This window comes from Vitis riparia, chromosome 14 (genome assembly GCF_004353265.1).
Source record: "Vitis riparia cultivar Riparia Gloire de Montpellier isolate 1030 chromosome 14, EGFV_Vit.rip_1.0, whole genome shotgun sequence".
Taxonomy (NCBI): domain Eukaryota; kingdom Viridiplantae; phylum Streptophyta; class Magnoliopsida; order Vitales; family Vitaceae; genus Vitis; species Vitis riparia.
Window position 1 is genome coordinate 3,890,450 of NC_048444.1, and position 19,381 is coordinate 3,909,830.

The 19,381-nt window shown below is 33.5% G+C and overlaps 2 protein-coding genes across 8 annotated transcripts; both read left to right on the top strand.

Annotated features, from left to right (window-relative positions):
* Positions 1-1,286: 1,286 nt before the first annotated feature.
* LOC117930240 (glucose-6-phosphate 1-dehydrogenase, cytoplasmic isoform) lies at positions 1,287-10,780 on the top strand. Of its 7 annotated transcripts, none has more exons than XM_034850795.1 (17): positions 1,289-1,375; positions 1,463-1,593; positions 1,791-1,972; positions 2,630-2,715; positions 3,244-3,307; positions 3,406-3,592; positions 4,533-4,690; positions 4,821-4,889; positions 5,416-5,474; positions 5,773-5,809; positions 6,453-6,524; positions 7,075-7,222; positions 7,448-7,543; positions 8,055-8,125; positions 9,540-9,655; positions 10,080-10,125; positions 10,207-10,780. In XM_034850795.1, exons 3-17 carry the CDS (start codon positions 1,799-1,801, stop codon positions 10,372-10,374), a joined length of 1,551 nt encoding a protein of 516 aa, XP_034706686.1. In that variant the 5' UTR covers positions 1,289-1,375; positions 1,463-1,593; positions 1,791-1,798; the 3' UTR covers positions 10,375-10,780. The 7 variants fall into 7 exon arrangements, with proteins under 7 accessions (XP_034706689.1, XP_034706686.1, XP_034706683.1 ...); XM_034850792.1 differs by having other exon boundaries at positions 1,290-1,375; positions 1,463-1,598; XM_034850793.1 differs by having other exon boundaries at positions 1,304-1,375; positions 1,524-1,598.
* Positions 10,781-14,621: 3,841 nt separating this feature from the next.
* On the top strand, positions 14,622-18,623 carry LOC117931057 (F-box protein SKIP14). The gene is made up of 3 exons (XM_034851912.1): positions 14,622-16,128; positions 17,174-17,709; positions 17,858-18,623. The coding sequence occupies exons 1-3, from the start codon at positions 15,256-15,258 to the stop codon at positions 17,910-17,912; spliced, it is 1,464 nt and encodes a 487-aa protein (XP_034707803.1). The 5' UTR covers positions 14,622-15,255; the 3' UTR covers positions 17,913-18,623.
* The last annotated feature ends 758 nt before the right edge of the window (positions 18,624-19,381 follow it).

Sequence of the window (19,381 nt, forward strand, 5' to 3'; positions counted from 1 at the left end):
TAATTTGGATTGGACTTTTCAAAAAAAGCACTAGGCTCCGATATTTCCTAAAAAAAATCTAAAACAAGACCCACGACTGGACCCTTGTGCCCTCAAGCTCAGGAGTCAGGACCACTACAGTTTTATCATGTCTACATTTTGTGCATATTAATGCAATTCTAGATTTTCTATTTTGCCCTGTCTTTTTGGAGATTTTCACCTCAGTGTCTTAGTCCATGGAATTCCAGGTGGTTCTTATTTTCCAAGTGGGCAAATTCAATTCGGATACAATTGTGGTTTGTTGAATTTGGAAAAAATGAGGAGGCCAAATAAAATTGATACAAAAATAAAGTCTCCTTTTTAACAATTCATTTTGTTTTCCTTGACCGGTTCTCCAATTTTGTTTGGGTTAAAAACTTCCATATAAAAAATATAACATTTTAAGATTATGTTTGGTTGATCAAATATAATATGAGTTGCAATAAGAGATGATGTTAATCATATTTTATGTTTTGTTGCTGATGAGATTTGTATGTTCAACCAAACATAGCATAGAACATTTATATATATATAAATTTATATTTTTAATCAATTTTTTATTTTGTAAAGTAATTTTTTATTATAAAATTAAATTTGTGGTTAAAAAAATTTGTAATATATATATATATATATATATATATATACACGCTAATTTTTCTATATTGAATAACATAATATATTTAAATTTTATTTATAAAATTTAAATATTTTAATAATGAACATAGTTAAATATAAGAAAATTTTTATTTATTTTTTAAATAGAAAATATTAAAATGTAACATTGTTTTTATTTTAAATATTAAAAAATAATATATATTTCATATTATTATTATTTATTTATTTCAATAATTAAATATAAAAATAATATAATATATTATATTAAATATACTTCTTTAAAATATCATGCTCATGTGAAAAATCATACTATAAGATAATTTCCTATCGTATGAAATAATGGAATATGATAACGTAAGATATATATATTTTATCTCATCATGTTAATAAAATATAACCTAAAAACTTAAAAATTCATAATAATAAACATTTTTCCGATACTTCAATCTTCTTAAATAATTTTTAAAGTCATTACCTTTTTTAATGAAAATTTTAATATCTTATTTAAAAGTTATTATTGTGTTTAAAAATAAAAAAATATAAATTATTTAGAATATACAATTTATTGCCGGCATAAGTAGAAATAGATGAAAAAGAAGGGGGGAAAGTGTGATTATTTTTATATATCCATTTCTGCTTGTTTCTACTACGGCGGCTGAAAGGGAGTTGGTGAACTATAAATCAAACGTTTTTCGTTGAACGGCGTGTCTTCAGCGTCGTCGTCTCCGTTTTCAATTCAAAGGTCTCTTCTCTTTTTTCTTGCCTTGTACTATTAATTTCCAATTCTAGCTTTTCATCTCTTAATTTCCTTTTATTTCTGTTAATTCAGATCCGTGTAAGGTGCTACTGCACTGTTATTTTGTTTTCTCTGCTGATTTTTGTCTTAAAAGGGTGTAATTCAGCTGTTTGGTTGCCGAGAGATCGGAGGAAAATCGAGGCATCAACTGAACTGAATACTTGGTGCGGTGAGTTGAGTGGACGTTCGTCTTGTTCTTTGAAAAAGTTTAATTTCTTTATTTTTCCCACTTTTTCTCAGCAACCAAACAGTCTGATTTTCTATATCGTATCAAGTTGACACGAGAATCTTGGTTAAATGATGTTGTGGATGGTACTTGTGCGTATTCGAGCGGAGTTTTAAATTTTGCCTGCTTGTATAGTCTAGAAGATGGGATCGAGTACATGGTCTGTCGAGAAACGATCTGGTCTTCGAAGTGATTCCTTATCAAAAGATATTGACAACCTGCCGGAAACTGGGTGTCTCTCTATTATTGTGCTTGGTGCTTCCGGCGATCTTGCCAAGAAGAAGACTTTTCCAGCTCTCTTCAACCTTTACCGTCAGGTTTGACGGGCTTGCTTGCTGTGTCTTGTATATAAATTTGATGTTCTTGTGTGATTTGGTTATGATCATTAGGGTTAATATAAAAACTAAAATCAATCCATGGGGGCATGCTAAAACATCTGGTGGGAATTGAATTGTGCTGTGTGTTTTGCTTATAATAGTGTTGGCAAATCCGGCCTTCTGAATGAGGCCATCAAATAAAGTAGCAGCTTCTGATTTTTGTGAATGGTACTAAAAAAGATATGAAGTTTTGACATCATGAAACTCTAAAACTCATCCTCTGTCATATGGCTCCCATTTTCTTTATTTTTTGCTTTACATTGGTTATCGGATTTGTTGTGGATTGGTGTGCACTTGGTTTCCTTTGCTTCTCAGAAAGAATGACCGAAAAGAAAGTAAAATACTAAGAAGTTGTTTACTTTTTAAGCATTACCAAACATTTCCTTTTTCTTTTCTTTGGTTCTTTCCTAGAATCAGACTCCCCTGCCCTGATGATCTCTCCTCACACCTCTGTGCACACTTGAGAAATCAGTTCTTGTTTTCATTATAGATAACCTGGAATCATGGATTACATGAACTATTTAGACACTCTATTTTGTTATTGTTCAAGCAACAATGTACTTGCATGCTAACTTTGAGTTGGTGTGATGCGTACAGGGATTCTTACACTCAAATGAGGTACACATTTTTGGTTATGCAAGGACCAAGATATCAGATGACGAGTTGAGAAATCGCATACGTGGGTGAGATTTCTTACCTATGCTTTTAATCTTCCTCACTTTCCTCAAATAAATAAAATGTAATATAATAACAATTATCATTAGCCCATAACAATTGTCATTTTTCCTCTGTTGGAAAATTGGCTTGTAATTAAAGAACATTTATCTTCTAAATTTACCATGGAAAAAAAAAGTAAGAAATATGTTTTTGAATATCTTTAAAATTTTAGGATGTTTTGCATTTTTATTTTTTCAAAAAATTATTTATTTTTACATTTTCTTTTGTTATCTTGTTGTTTTATTCTTATTTAATTTGATTCTCTGTATTACTGTTTAACAAGTTTACATAAAAGCAGTCTCTGCTTTCTCCTTGTTCAATGTTTTGTTTTGTTCTTTTCTTTTTTTTCTTTCTTTCTTTATTTTCCTTGTTTTTGTCCTTTTCTTTATTTTTGATTTTTGTGGGGCTGTAGAGGAAAGGGAGGGAATGTTCATTCAATGGCCAGCATTTACATCATTTAATGAAACTGATTGACATTTGAATAATGTTTGCAGATACCTTATCAACAAGGATGGTACATCTGAGCATTCAGAAGAAGTATCTAAATTTTTGCAACTGGTCAGTATATCTGTTGGGCATACATTTTTTTGGTGTGCTATTTATTTGTTATGTTCCTACTAGGAGCTTCATAATTACTTTGATAATTAAATTTTTAGATCAAATATGTGAGTGGATCATACGATGCCGAGGACGGTTTTCGTTTATTGGATAAGGAGATCGCTGAGCATGAATTCTCAAAAAACTCTCAAGAAGGATCATCACGGAGACTCTTTTATCTTGCACTTCCTCCATCAGTATATCCGTCTGTCTGCAGGATGATCAAGCTTTGTTGCATGAATAAATGTAAGTTTCCTTTACCAGATTGGTTCTGTGAGTCAGTATCTATGCATTCAGGCTTAAGTATGATTTGGTTATTTATCTTGTCAAGGTGCACTTTCAATTTCCATTAGGTCTTGATCTGGATTTCAGATGAACAAAGTAATTTGAATTAAGCCGACTAAAGCAGACATGTTTCGTCCTACCTATGATTAAAATAAATGCATTTGTTTTATTTATTTTTTATCTTTGGAGAAGCTTCATGAAGATTGGTACTTATGCTAGTAAATTTAAGAACTGCATTGCATTCATGGAATATAGTGTTATACCAAAAGGTTTCATAATCATTGACAAAATAGCTGAGTTTTGTATTTTTATCTTCTTGTGTTTGCTTCAAAGTGTTTCTGAGAGGAGCCTTAAGATAAAATTCTTAACTAGGAAAAGTTAGAAAGACCTTAAGCCAGTAAGGAAGGAAAAATCAATGAGGACTAGGTCTGGTAATGTTGAGGAATCTTGGTTTAGTAACTTATTACTTGTTTCTCTGTATATGTTGATTTTATTGAACTTGTGCTTGGTGATCCTGGGGAACTAATTGAAAGGTGTGATCAGCGATATACTCTGATAATATCCATTTTTCACTCAACAAATGTTAGGAAATATTAGATAATCAATAGTCAAATATGTATAAAAAAAAGAGTTATCTGGCCTTCATCTTTCCCAGTTTATATAAAAAATTTACTTTTTTACTGTGTGGTATTTCACTAATATGACCTGAACGCCAAATGTATTGAATGATAGTGCCAGCTCTTATTCCTGTGAATTAAAATGTTATCCATTGGGAGACCTGTCATAGGTTTGCTGACATTTTAAGATTGCCAGTCCAAGTAGATGCTGAAGCCTAGCAGTATTTAGGTTCAGAACCTGTAAATCTAGATCTTTATGAATGCCTTGATGTGATCTTTTCCAGCTAATCTTGGTGGATGGACACGCATTGTGGTTGAGAAGCCTTTCGGCAAGGATTTGGATTCTGCAGAGCAACTTAGTGCCCAGATTGGAGAGTTGTTTGATGAACCACAGATTTACCGTATTGATCACTATCTGGGAAAGGAACTCGTGCAGAATTTGGTAATACATGTACCATAAAAATTGTTTGTCTTTATTTGATAAAAAAAAAAAAATAATAAAATGTTTGTCTTTCTATGCCCAATTTTGAAAAGTCTGCTGATTTCTCTCCTTATGCCACTTACATTTGCAGTTGGTACTTCGTTTTGCAAATCGCATGTTTTTGCCCCTCTGGAACCGTGACAACATTGATAATGTACAGGTTAGATTCCTCATTTTGGTGATTACCTTTGAAACTTATTTACATGGTGAGACCATGAAAGTAAATTATTAACTATAAGATTTAGGTGGTATCCTCAAGTACGGTCTTCAATCAGATGAACGATATTATTTGCCATTTAGTGGCTATTCCACTTTCATGTTAGTGTGGAAGGGGTTAACTTACAAATAATTTATTGTTTAGGACTCAGTTGTATTGTATTTTCAAGGTGCTTGTTACTTTCAAGGAACTTTATGACTCAACAAAGTTTACTTAGTCCCTTTTAGTTGCACTAGATTGCATATGGTATATCTTTCACGTTGTTTAAATTAATGTACCATTTAAAATTTCAGTATCAACCATTTCCGGTGTTAAAATTCTGGGATCGTGTTCAAATGCCATTTTTCTCAGATTGAAGCATAGTTGTACATGGTTACCTCAAAATGTTGAAGTCTGATCGTTTTCTATTTCAAAATAAGTAATATGCCATAAACTTAAGCATGTGGCTATTATTTTTTTTCTTTGGCAGATTGTGTTCAGGGAGGATTTTGGAACTGAAGGTCGTGGTGGATATTTTGATGAATATGGGTATGCCATTGAACACTAGCCAAGGGAATCAGTAATATAAAGCTTTATTTTTTATTAACATCTCTTTTTCATTATTGAATGTATATTTAAAACTTATTATGAACCGATTGTATATTTTTTAGTAAACTTCAATCTTTATGATCCACTTTCTCTGGAAGAAACTTTTAAATGTTTTTTTCTAAACTGAAAAAAGATTTGTAGAGTTTATGTTATCAGCATACTCCATAGTCCGTGTTTTATTTTCTAATAATTGACCTTCAAAGCATGTATTAATTGCCTGTTGTTTACTTTTTTGCAGAATTATCCGTGATATTATTCAAAATCATCTACTGCAAGTAAGACCATGTTATTAAGTGTTTTAACAGTACTGTCAGCATTTGCATTGAATTGTTTTTTTTTTTTTTATCTGTTGGAATAATTATTTTTTACCGAAGCACACGGCAATGAGGGCATTCCTTCACCACTAGTTTGGATGCTTACAAACATGCCACCACTTTTTTTTACTAATGAATTATTTACTTTCTTCACTCTTTTCTACTTGATAATCCATTGACATCCACTGCACAGATTTTGTATTTTATATCATGTATGCATTGTCAGAAACTTTCAATTTATGCATATTCCTTAAAGAACATAATCAAAACAGACAGTGTGCTCTGAGACTTACGTGGCCGTGTAACGAGTCCTAGACTTTGGGGAATTGCTACATTTAACACCCGTCTGTTCCAAGGTGTGACACACTGTGTAAACCAGGTTTTTCCATAACATGGATCCCTGCCTTGGAGTGGGTGGTTTGTTGCACTAAGTTTTGCTAGCAACTTGGAAACTCTTGCTACTGTATTTGATAGGAAAGCTTCTGTTATATTTGGAAGAACAATTTTTATTCCATGGAGTATCATAGCAATGTTTGAATAGAACTTGAATGTATAGCCTCTTCTTCTTTCAATATTTACATACGCTATTTTTCACTGCTTACAGGTCCTTTGCCTGGTTGCCATGGAGAAGCCCGTTTCTCTCAAACCTGAGCACATCCGAGATGAGAAAGTGAAGGTGCATACTTTGATATTCTCTCACATAAAACTCTTAGGCAACTGTTTTATTTTATTATTTACTAAAAATTTTGTTGACATCTTCTAATATTCAAAATAAAATGCATCCCTTGTCCCTTTAAAACAAGGAACTCTTCAGATGAACAAAATGGACAAAAGGAATTTTCATGGAAATTAAGTTCATAGGAACATATGAATGTTTATGGACATGCAACTAAAAGGACTATAAATTGACCTTGAGGCCTAGTTCAAGTGGCAAAGGATTCAGGTAGGGATGTGGGGAGTTCCATGTTCAAGTCCCAACAGGTGCAAAAAATTAAATAAATAAAAGACTACAATATAAATTTTGTGCCCTATGGTTAAGTGTTAGCACTCTTTTTCATAAGGTCATCTATGTTTAGTCAGGCTTCTGTTTCGTCCCTTACATGACATTTCCTGTGACCTATGGTTAACTCTCTTTTAGATAAGGTCCTCTATATTTTGTGAGGTTTCTGTATTGTTCCATACATGTCATTTCCTGTACCACTTGATAATTGTGATGTGAAATTCAGGTTCTTCAATCAGTGCTTCCTATTACTGATGATGAGGTTGTTCTTGGACAATACGAAGGCTACACAGATGACCCAACAGTTCCTGACCTTTCAAATACCCCAACTTTTGCATCTATGATTCTGCGTATACACAATGAAAGATGGGAAGGTGTGAGAATTTATTTATAACTTATTGCATTTTATTTATTCTCTTTATAAAATACTCCACTGTTTGGAGGCAAGTTTTCTAAACCTCCCATCAGTAAATTATTTTTGTTGTTTCAGATGCAATTCAGTTCCCAATGATTGTTTTATTCGTTATGCATTGGATTACTGAGAGCATTACCAGATCCAACCTCTTCTCACAACCAACGCCATAATATTTTCTTTGCAGGTGTTCCTTTTATACTTAAAGCAGGGAAAGCACTAAATTCAAGGAAGGCAGAAATCCGCATTCAATTCAAGGATGTTCCTGGTGATATCTACAGATGTATGGCATCAGACCTTTTAGTATTTTACTTGATTTCTTTTCACATGTTTGGTTTATTTACTTGAATATCTTCTCAAGTTTTCATATCAAACTTAAGTTCAAGCAATAGTTCAATGAAAATGACTCAAGTTAATTTAGGTGATGACTTGCGAACTAGTGCTGTTTGGACAAATCCCTACCTGTATAAGTGGGAGTAAGAACTTTTGTATAGTGGGAATTGGAAGTAATCAAACCTTTAACAATCCCCAGGTGTTAAAATTCTGACTAAATTCCCAGGTAATGATAGGGCCTTTAATGTAAGGCCTTTTTACTGTCAATTTGTCTGTTATGCTACAGGTGAATCTATGTCCCATGGTTAGTCTAGATTTGATGGTAACTGTCTGTATGCCTCCATGGATAGAGAAGTATGACTATTAACTGCTTTAGTCATAAACATTGGTTCAAGCAGAGATCTTTAAATTAAATTATTGCTTTAATATTTTATTAATTTTCAGATGGTTTCTGTGTTTAGGTCAAAGGCAGGGGAGAAATGAATTTGTAATACGCCTCCAACCTTCAGAGGCCATTTACATGAAGCTTACGGTGTGTTACTGATTCTAATTATGTCATTCGGGCATCTATAATATTTGAGCTTGTGGATTCTTATGATTCCATATCTATTCCTATTCAGATCTTAATATAGGGGCTGCTAATCTTTATTAGCCACTATAACTTTCTAATGAATTTTCACCTTTCCTTGTACCTTGTCGAACTTTTTAGTTAACTCATGATCATCCAACTATTCCAAATTAGAGAAACTTGGTAGCTCAAATTTGTATGCTACGGTCAAAACAACAATCCATTTCATTGCTTTAGATACACCACAATCTCTAGCCTCATACTATGAGAAATTCTGGAGTATGATGTCCCATAACTCAATGTTTCTTGTTGACATATTGAAACAATTCTCTGACACATATATGTTTGAATTTTGATATTCACAAACACTCATTGTTGGATTCTTAGGGAACAGTTGACACCCCTGGAATTATCTCTGGGTTAATTGTTATAAATACTTCATATATTACTATCATATCCTTGTTTTTGACTGATATACATACAGATATCTATCTATCTATCTATCTATACATATATATATATATATATATATATATATATATATATATATATATATATATATATGCATGTAAGTATTTATATTTGTATGCACATGAGGGCGGGTTGTGTTGTTGGGTTTGGTTGTTCAATTTAAGAATATCTTTCTTATTTCAATCATTTCAACAAAAAAAAAAAAAATTAAGAGAGAAGGAAAGGTACCAAAGTAAACAAACAGCTAACAAACTAGATGAGACCTCTTTTTATTACGAACTCAGTTTCATGACAGATGTACTATCACATGATCCAGATCTCTTTATTTATTTATTTCTTTCATTTATTTAAATTTAAGCTCAAAGATATTGCTGCATCAGCGCTAGGTAAATGGTTGGGACCCACTTTTTTGATGGATTCCACTTTGTACAATATTTGCAGGAAATAAAAATAAAGGCAGGTGGATTTCTGTTCTGAGTTGTGCCTTTTTTTTTTTTGTTTTTCTGGGCCTCCTTCAACCCAATTTTCATCAATTAATACTGCTAAAGGATCTGATTGCAAACAAATGTTTAAAATTCTTCCACTTAAGATGGATTTTGGTAAAGTTGATAAACCAAGTTGAACCTCTCACTTGGTGCCTTCCTTTTTGTGCTGACATGGTGAGATTGAAGGGTAAATGAGATATGGAAAAGAGGCAAATTCACAAAGGAAAACTTGACACCTAAAATCTATTGCAGCTCCAGTTTGTTTGTTATTAGTTAACGTAGGCATCCCACTCCCCCCATCTCCAAGATTTTGCCAATATTCTCATTTTAGGATCCTCAAATGATATTATTACATGTATAACATTGCCTCAGGAATCTGAAGGTTATCGTTTATGTGCACTGACGTATTACTTCTCATGCAGGTCAAGCAGCCTGGGCTTGAAATGTCAACTGTACAAAGCGAACTAGACTTGTCATATGGACAACGTTATCAAGGGGTTACAATTCCAGAGGCTTATGAACGTCTAATTCTTGATACGTATGACCTCATATCCATTGTCAATTCAGAATATGTTTTGGCATTCATTATTAAACCATATGTGCTGCTACAATTTTAAGCCATCAATGTATGTTGGCATGGAAGTCTACTGAGCTTGCAAGGAATACATGATAATGTGGATTTAATATAACTTTACCTGAGATGACAACTATAGAAATAGTTACTAGCCTATGCAACTATTGGTATCTACTGACCACCCACTGGGGAAGGTCTAGGGTTCCACACTCGGGCAATGTGATCCTAGCCTATGGACTAGGCAAATGAGCTATCTTGCACTTAAAAGGGAAAAAAATGGAAAAAAAAAATGGTAGAATAAACCTAAAAGGATGGGGCATTTGGAAATAAGATTGATGTCCTAGATTATTCAAAAATCAAATATTGAGATCAGGTTTTGGTTTCACAGGATACGAGGTGATCAGCAGCATTTTGTTCGCAGAGATGAGTTGAAGGTAGAGGCAATCTTAACTCAGATTGGTATTAGCATAGATTACAAACTTCCAAACTGATGATTCTATGGTTTCAATGATCAGGCGGCCTGGGAGATTTTCACACCTCTTCTGCACAGAATTGACAATGGAGAAATGAAGCCAATTCCATATAAGCCTGGAAGCCGAGGTCCAGCTGAAGCAGATGAGCTGCTCTCAAAATCCGGTTATGTCCAAACACATGGCTATATATGGATACCTCCAACCTTATAGGAATGTGACGTGTCTGCATGATATGGGTTTTAGTTGAGGCCCACCTGTAACACACCTATCCTATATTGTCATATAGTCCTACCATGTGTGGTTTATCAACCCGAATCCACAATCCTATATTGCGTCAACGCTTGCTTCAACTCCGTAACCTTAATGAGCTATCGGTTTAGAATAAGAATCTTGTTTGGTGTGTGTATTGGTAGTAGTCCAATCAATAAATTTTTGTTTGATATATTCATGTCTCACTTTGCTATGTTGCTACTCTAGTTTTAAATTGTGCCTTTGAGTGGCATTCTTGTACTACCTTACCGTCTGAAATGGCTTGAGGCTGACATATAGGACGGTGACACATTTTGTCATTTTGTATGGTTTTCGCCATTTCTGAAATAAGGTTATAATTCTGCCCCCCTGGGAAGAACTGGGAAAGTGCAAAGCTTTTCCAAATCATTTTCATGAATCTTCATGTATTGTCCGGATTTTTGCTTGGTCACAGCCCAGGACAAATCCACAGCTCCATGTTGAAAGATTGTGTTTTACCACCTAACATTCCTCAACTCTTCTTTTAGATCTTCTCAGAAAGCAGTCTACATTTTTCACTTTGGTCCAGAGAATATGACTTTCCTCTCAGACCAATTTGCAAAAGAATAAAGATGGCATCAGAGAACATCTTTTGGACTAGACCTTAAGCAAATGGATAAGACCATACGAGGCATATATGAATAATGCACCTTTTCAGAATCACCATGTGATATCTCAGGTCGGTTAGGGGAAAAGGTTCTCGACAATGTATAGATGCACTGGACACGTTTTTTTTTTTTTATAAGAGGAAACAAGTTGTTATAAATAGTATCATAGTCGATTTTCAACCTCAATATAGAACTCTGTTAGTAAGTGGTTCTATCATTATTGGATATGCATGATGTTGTGTTTACTTAAGGATATAGTTTATGAAAGAAATTTTGACACTATATGTAATGGGTTATTTTTAATTATGTAGACAATTTTACAATATTAGGAAGAAGTTCTAACACTATATATATATAGTGGACTCTTTCTAACTATGTAGACGAAGTTGTGATGGCCATTTCATACTTCCATTTATCTCAAAATTAAACTTCTTGAAACACCCAATAATTTAACAAAACATTCCAAAGAACTTGATCATGTTTCATTTCTCTCATCAAGGGAGTAGCCTTGGCGTTTGGAACACCCTCCAAAACACATTGAGGGCCCTTAGATGATGGACAGTGACAGTTTGTGGCAATTCAGGGGTTGTGGGGTAGTAAGATTTCAGATCCAGCGGATCCAGCGGTCGTGTCCTGCATACAAGCAAGAATACTTGAGAAAGAAACAAACAGTGGGGTGTTGGGCAGTAGAAGAGGGAAGGGACTCCTTGGACGGGTAGTTTACCTTGAGGAATATGTTCACCTTTAACTTGGGGCCTTGACCTTTTCATCTAACTGGTTTCCAAAGTTTCAAATATCATCCACACATTCCTCTCTTCCCCCTCACTCCTACCAAATTCCCCCCAACCTCCCTTCTCCCCTTCACCAATCCACCACTTCAAATCATCATACCCACAACATGAAAATCAATTTATACATAATTATTTTGTGTTTAAGCATGAAAAAACTGAACTTTAAGATATGGGGGTTACTTTGAGGCTAATGGGTTTGCTCAATCTAGAAGGGTACAAAAATGGTACCCCACCAATCCAACTGGCCCAGACACAAAACTTCACCTACCAAACAACCCCTATCCCCACTCTCTCAATCGATCAGTGATATAGTACCTCAAGCTCTATTAGTTGAGGCATTGCCTTTTAATTTTCTCTTTTCACCAATTTTTTTGATAATGACATGTACCAGCAGTCAATTTATTCTAACTTTGTAATATTATAATACGATGGTCAAAATCTTTAGAACCAAGTGTTTATTCTTGCAAATGTTGTGTGAACACAATATTTTAGGTAAGATGCTTTGGATATTAAGGGGATTTGGATTTGAAGTGTTTGGAAGATAATGCTAGTATGGCATGGTCAAAAAGATAAAAGGGACACCCCTTTGCTTTTAATCAAATCACACACACGAGTAGAAAATAAAAAAGAAAATAAGATACGTCCGCGAAATATACCAATACTCAATAATTTATTAATAAAAAAATAAATAATTATAATTATGAAACTCTAATAAAAATATCTTAATTGCAAGTCGATTCTTACAAGCTAACCAGATAGCTCGATCTCTGATATCCCAAATAAAGCATAATAAAACTGAATTAGGCTTCACAGTCCAACGTGAATGAAATATTTCTTTAACTTTAATTAATAGGCAAAAACCCATTTTTTTTCCTTTTCTTAAATTAATGAAAATTAATTTGATTAAATATGTGTAATATGATAGAATTCATATTACAGCTCAATATTTATAAGATTTGTATGTTATTATACATGTCATTGTCCCTGCCTAACTACCAGTTAACTTTTTCTTGCGGTCAAATGTGCATGGATTTCAGATCAATCATGCATGGAAACTTTGGATGAAAGGATATCATTTGTCGAATGTTCAAATTAATGATTTGAGGAAAAACTCACCGACAAGTAATGAAGAGGGTATGAGAAACAAATGGCTATTTGATCAGCAAGCTTGAAAATAATTTTCTATTATTTAGAAAAAAAAGAACATATTTTCTAAGTTATAGAACATGTTTTGTATTTAAAACAAAAAAACATATTTGACAAATTTTTAATCAAAAAATTGTTTTTCAGACTTTTTTTTTTTAAATAAATTATTTTTAGAATGGTTTTAAGATATTTTCAATTGTTTGTTTTAAGAATTTTTCGAGTAATAATTGAAAAAATAAACAATATTTTAAATTTTTTTAAGAACTTTACAAAACTTTCAAAAACTTTTTTGAAATCTGTTTTTAAAAATATTATCCAATAAATGGAAGGTTTTTTGTGAGATCACGAAGAGTTTTTAAATAGAATTTTATTTCTAAAAACAAGTAAAAACTTTTTAAAACTTTCAAAAACTTTTTTGAAAATTGTTTTTAAACATATTATTATATTGATTCAAAGCTCATATTTGATAGTAATATAAATTTATCTTAATTCCTCTTAATCTTGTAAATATATTTGAAGGTCGTGAAGACCCCTTGGGTCAAAGCGGACAATATTACACCATACAAAGTCAGACTTTTTTAATTTTTCAAAATTTGAATTATATATATATATAATTTTCAATCATCTAATTTTTCTTAGTTTATTAATAAATATTTATTTTCAATTTCTTGGTTCACCTAATTTTTGTGCATCATCACCATACAATGCCTTCAAATTTAAATCTCTATGGTTTATATAATGCACAGAAATTCCACAACTATTTCATGATTGTTGTTGACACATTTAATGTTTGAAACTAATATTTTAGGGAAAACTACTAAAATGCTAAAATTCAGGTACAATAAAAACCATATATTATATATCATAATTTTGAAATTAAAAAATTCATTCAATGTGTATTTATTACAAATTGACAAATTTTGAACAAAAATGTATTCAATTTTTTTTAAACAATTTTTTAAAAGGGCTAATGAACACCCACAATTATTATTATTTTTTACCATAAAAAATAATTAAAAAAACAAAAAAAATTTCAATATATTTCCTACTTTTTGTTTTTAAAACTAAAAAATTGTAATATTTTTTATATAAAATTTATTAATTTGCCTTATATCCTTAGAATTGATTTTAAAATTTTTAAAATTTGAGATAATATTTTTTTTTTAATACCTTGGTGGTTTAAATAGATTTTAATATATAGAAATTATTTTTTTTAGAAAAGAATTAAAAATACTTCAAAAAACCATGAGATAGAAAATGGAAAGTATTCTTTTAGGAAAGAAATAAAAAAAATAAAAAAAGGAAAAGAAATAAAATAGAAAGTATTAAGAAAGGGGTTTGAAAAGAGAGATATTTATGTATATGGAAAGTACTGTTGTGATCAAGCTAGATCATACGAGCAAGGTTGGACGGTAGGGGAAAGGAGTTAGGGTCCCATTGAAGTCCCAGTAAGGTAGGGCACAAGGTCCTAATAGGTTTGGGAGACTGAGAGAACCAATATATATATATATATATATATATATATATATATATATATATATATATATATATTTTCAAATATAAAATTTATTTATTTATATATAAATATAAAATAGAGGTCTCTCCCTGTTGGTCTCTCTTTCAATTGGCGCCACACCCACACAACACACCGGACACAACCCTTTCCTCCACCATCAAACTCTCTCTTTCTCTCTTTCTATCTCCTTCTCTCTCTCTCTAAATTTGGCAGTTTCTCAAACTTCCAATCTCAATCTTCCATATTTCCATTAGTTTTTCTTTATATTCGTTCATCTTTCATAAGTTTTCTGTTATTTTTGCGTATCCGCTAATCTGTTGAGTTTTCATTCTTCTGTTTTTGTTTTGTCTCGCCCACAATCCGATCTCCGTTAACTTCTTGTTGGTTTTTTTTTTTCCTCCTTGGCTGGTTTGATCTTGTTCAGGGTTTGTACTTTTTCCTTCTGGTGCAGCTTTAACTACCTTAACCCTAATTTGTATTGCCTTTAACTACTGATACGGAGCTTGGTTTCTTGGAATTCAGTGATTTTTTTTTTTTTTGGAAGAAACTCTGTGAAATTTTTGGTGGGTTGTTTTTAGTTTTCCACTATAAATCGAGGGTTTTCTTGCAAACATAATTAGTTTGGGTCTTTGGGTAATCTTTCTTTGGAATTCTGAGAAGAAAAAGATATATTTTCATCTGGGGTTGTTGTGTATTTGGAGAAGAAGGTGTTGGTGTATAAGATTTTCGGTGCTGGGAGAGAATGGAGTTGAATTTTGGTGGCGAGGGAAAGGGTATGTTTTCATCGGTGAATTTTATCAATGGGTATTTTGTGGATGGATTTGGGGATAAGAGTCTTGATGGTTTTGGCAATCTTTTGAACATGGACTGCGAATCGGACAATCCCCAGGATCGCAGGACGGGGAAGAGTGAGAAAGAAGGCTCTTGCGAGGCAGTGTCTGATGATATTGTTGATCGTTTACCGGCGGATCCATTTAATATGGATATAAGGACTACTTTTACTGCATTCAAGGGTTGGGTTGGCGATTTTGAGAAGGATTCAATTGGATTTGGTGTGGGTGAAATGGAGGCTGAGGGAGAGGATCGTGGATTGTATGCCAATCTAAATTTGGTTTGGAGCGGTGCAATGAGATTTCAACCAGAATTTAGTAATGCTGAGAAATCGGTTCCTTGTAATGAGTTTGATGGATTACTGATGGACAAAGATTTATGTGATGGTGGGTTCAGTGAATTTCTGAGTTTTAGCCGCCATGGAAATCGGATCAACGGCAACCAAGAAAAGGAATTTCAGGCATGTACCAAAGTTCATCCTGATGACGAGACTGGTGAACCCCATGATGCTTTGTTTTTTTCCCTGGCTTATCTGGGTGTGCAGGATCTCCTTGTGGTTGAAAGAGTTTGCAGGTCCCTCTGCAATGTTGTTAGAAGCGACCCTCTTTTATGGAGGGATATTTGTATAGACCAGCCATTGAGTGACAAGATCACTGATGATGCTCTGTTACAGTTAACTGGCAGGGCTCAAGGCAGTCTTCAAGGCTTGAGCCTGGTACAGTGTCCAAGGATCACAGATAGTGGTCTGAAGCGGGTGCTTGAGAACAATCCCAGGCTGACAAAGGTTACTTTTCTTTATCTTATACATATTTATCAAATGTTCCTTATTTTCCAAATTGATTCCTGATGCATTCTTGATTTATAATTATATATATTTGATTGACATCCCTTTTTGTATCATGGCCAAGCTTCTTTACTTAGTTAGTGGAGATGCCTCTCTCAGTTTTTTGGTCCCTGTTGGCTGTGCTTTGGGATTACCAATATATCTTATGCTTGTAGCTACTCATATTTTTGGTTAATATGTTGCCTAGATGGTCTTCTCGACAGTGTTTTGCTCCATACTATTTGCTTAATAAAATCTGCATATGTTTATTTCTCTTGATGCATGGGTCAATTTGAATTGTTGCATGGGAGTAAAGCAAGCATGAGATGCTTGCACCAACCCATAGAACTATATTCATTCCATTGTGTTTTTACTTTGCATTGGAAGTAAGTTCTCATGTCTTGTAGCAATTATATGAGTCAAAATTTCTTTATTAGAACTTGTTTAAGATAAGGTTATTTTAGGATCTCAATGAACGACATTTTTCTGATGTTATTTATTTTGTTTTTGATTATAGTATCAATGTATCCATATTTCCATATCAACTGGCAAATTCAAATGCAATGTGAAACGAGATGAAACTATTTAATTCGTGTGACCTTTAACATCCCCTAGTCTATATCATAAAATTTGAATGGTAACTCTTAATGTTTTTCCCCTCTAGAAGTGTTCATAATTGAAATTGTTGATGCTGCATGTCCTTGGGTGCCATTTTTCAGCATCTTTAATTCCCAATAATGAGTGCAGTATCAGAAATTTGATGGCTTGACAGAAATGGACTGTCATCAATAACTAGTGCAATTACTATACTAGCCTATTTCTCTGCACCACATGTCCAATAGTTTCATTTTCTTGGAAATTTATTTGATGCTTAATTCAGTTAACAGAGTTATGGTTTCCCTTGTTTTTTGTCCTCTGCTTGAAGTCAATAAATTTTTGTCAGCTTGTTTCTGTTGTACGGTTTTTAATGCAATAATGTTACAATCTTCCACTTTCTTTCTTGCAGCTATGCGTGCCAGGATGTGTGAGGCTCAGTGTTGACTGCATCTTGTTAAAGTTGAAGGCCTTCAAATCTGCAGGTACTCTGGGAATAAAGCACTTGAGAATTAGTGGGCTCAATGGTGTAACAGATCAACACTATGAAGAATTGAAGTTATTGTTAGGTGTAGATAACCATAAGCAGCTCAGAACCCACAAACCACGGTTTTATCATGGAGAGCAGTTGTATCTTTCATGTGACGATGATCGTGCCATTGACATCGAGGTTTGCCCTAGATGCCAGAAAGTGAGATTAGTATATGATTGCCCATCAGAGAGTTGCCAAGGGAAACATCAATCTGCTCAGTTGTGCAGAGCTTGCACTCTGTGCATAGCACGCTGTTTTCATTGCGGGCGCTGTATTAATGACTGTGACTATGAGGAGACTTTCTGCCTGGACTTGCTTTGTTTAGATTGTTTCAAGCAGCTACTGAATTGCCAAGAGAGACAGGAAGAAATGGGTGCTCCCTCCTCTAAGCACACCATTTTTCATCAAGAGACAAGGTATCGTTTTTGCCTGTATGGCTAGTAGAGATTAATGTTCCATAAGCCTTATTGCTTGTGGATTATGTACAATAGTGTGCATTATTAACCATCTGGATATTTTATACAAATATGGAAGTCATCTGTCGATTACGCTCTTGGATGCCAGGAAATCCTGCTTTACTGTGAAGAATTCGCACTGCAGAGCTGTAACTTCCATCTGAGACTGTTAGTCCTGCTTGGTTGATGTATTTGATGAACTTAGCTTCAATGGGTATTTGATGTATAAACATTTTTCAGGACAAGGTAATCCTATGGTACTTTGGCTTCTGTAATGGGAAATTGCATTTAGTAAAGCCAGAGGACAATGGAGTTGTTTGAATGTGTTTTTGGCTATGAAGTGATGATTGTTGCTGTTGGTGAAGTGGTGGTCATTCCTATCAATGTTGGTGAAGGTAATGGCTGTTGCTATCAGTGTTGGTGAAGTGACTGATTTCACTATTAAAGTGGGGAATAACTTGTTTCTTCACATGAAGAAGAGAGAAGCCATAATGTCAAGAGAGCCAAGCAAAGCTGGAAGATCATTTCAGGGCATCTGTTCGCTCTGCCAACTTTGCAAATTATGGCGAAGACAACTGTTTAACAATAACCCCAGATACCCTATACTCTGCTTTGATCTATTTTTTCATCTTTCAAATAATAATCTGTTTTTTGGCCGCAAAGCTGCATAGCTGCCTGGATGTCCTGCAAGCACACCCAACGCACCTCTCATCTGTGTATCTTGTAACTTGGGGGCATCAATATGTCATGAAGCCACTACTGCTGTTAACTGTGCTATGTTTTAACCTTGTTGGTATCTTTTTATTCGTAATTAGTAAATGTCAACTCCATTCTGTACTTGATGATCAATAAATATAAGTATCCCATTTCTCCTAGCTGTATGTTTCCCTTGGAATATTCTCATTCTCTAGTATCTGAAGTCAATGAATGATGACAGTAACAAAACTGTCTACTGAGGTTCTTAATAGATCTTATTTGTCTTTTTTGGTAGAGGGTAGATCAACAAATAATTTCAGTGAGTGATAAAGAATTAATGATATGTATGTGTGATAAAGAAAGCACAAGTGTTAGGAGTTGAAAAGCAGTTGAGTTGGTGGAAAGAGAATGAAGGCCATTGAACCTTCCCTTTCCTTTCCTTCTTTCCTGGACTGGTAGAGAATACCATTCTTTAGAGGTTATTTTGTTAGAAGATGCAACCACAATTCTTTGAATGGGGGTTAGTGGGTATAGCTGTTCTCTTCTTGTTGTGGTTGGTTTTCATTTCTCACTTCTCATCCCCATGGATCATACATTAACAGTAGAGCTGCCATCTTAAATCACTGCAACACCCAACCATCATTCTGCAATTTTCATGGCCTAAATCAACCAACATTTATGACTGCCTCACTGTTATCATTCCTCAAAATGGTGTCATATCTTTGTGCATGCCTAATATAACTTTTATATAAAAATATAAAATTACTTTATATTCTTAAAAATTACTTTAAATTTTTTTAAAATTTAAGGTAATGAAAATTATTTGATATCTCACTAAAATCATTATTTTCTTAAAGTAAGTTTCAAAGTTTTATAGAATTATTATCATTTTTCTATTTTTAAAAACAAAAATAAGAAGTATATTTAAACTATTCTA

Excerpts from the sequence above, each read along its gene's own strand:
- LOC117930240 (XM_034850798.1), top strand. The coding sequence starts at position 1,799 with ATGGGATCGAGTACATGGTCTGTCGAGAAACGATCTGGTCTTCGAAGT. Across the intron at positions 7,544-8,054 it reads TCCTGGTGATATCTACAGAT|GTCAAAGGCAGGGGAGAAAT; the intron begins GTATGGCATCAG and ends TTCTGTGTTTAG. Across the intron at positions 10,126-10,206 it reads TTCGCAGAGATGAGTTGAAG|GCGGCCTGGGAGATTTTCAC; the intron begins GTAGAGGCAATC and ends TTCAATGATCAG.
- LOC117931057 (XM_034851912.1), top strand. The coding sequence starts at position 15,256 with ATGGAGTTGAATTTTGGTGGCGAGGGAAAGGGTATGTTTTCATCGGTG. Across the intron at positions 16,129-17,173 it reads ACAATCCCAGGCTGACAAAG|CTATGCGTGCCAGGATGTGT; the intron begins GTTACTTTTCTT and ends TCTTTCTTGCAG. Across the intron at positions 17,710-17,857 it reads ATTTTTCATCAAGAGACAAG|GAAATCCTGCTTTACTGTGA; the intron begins GTATCGTTTTTG and ends CTTGGATGCCAG.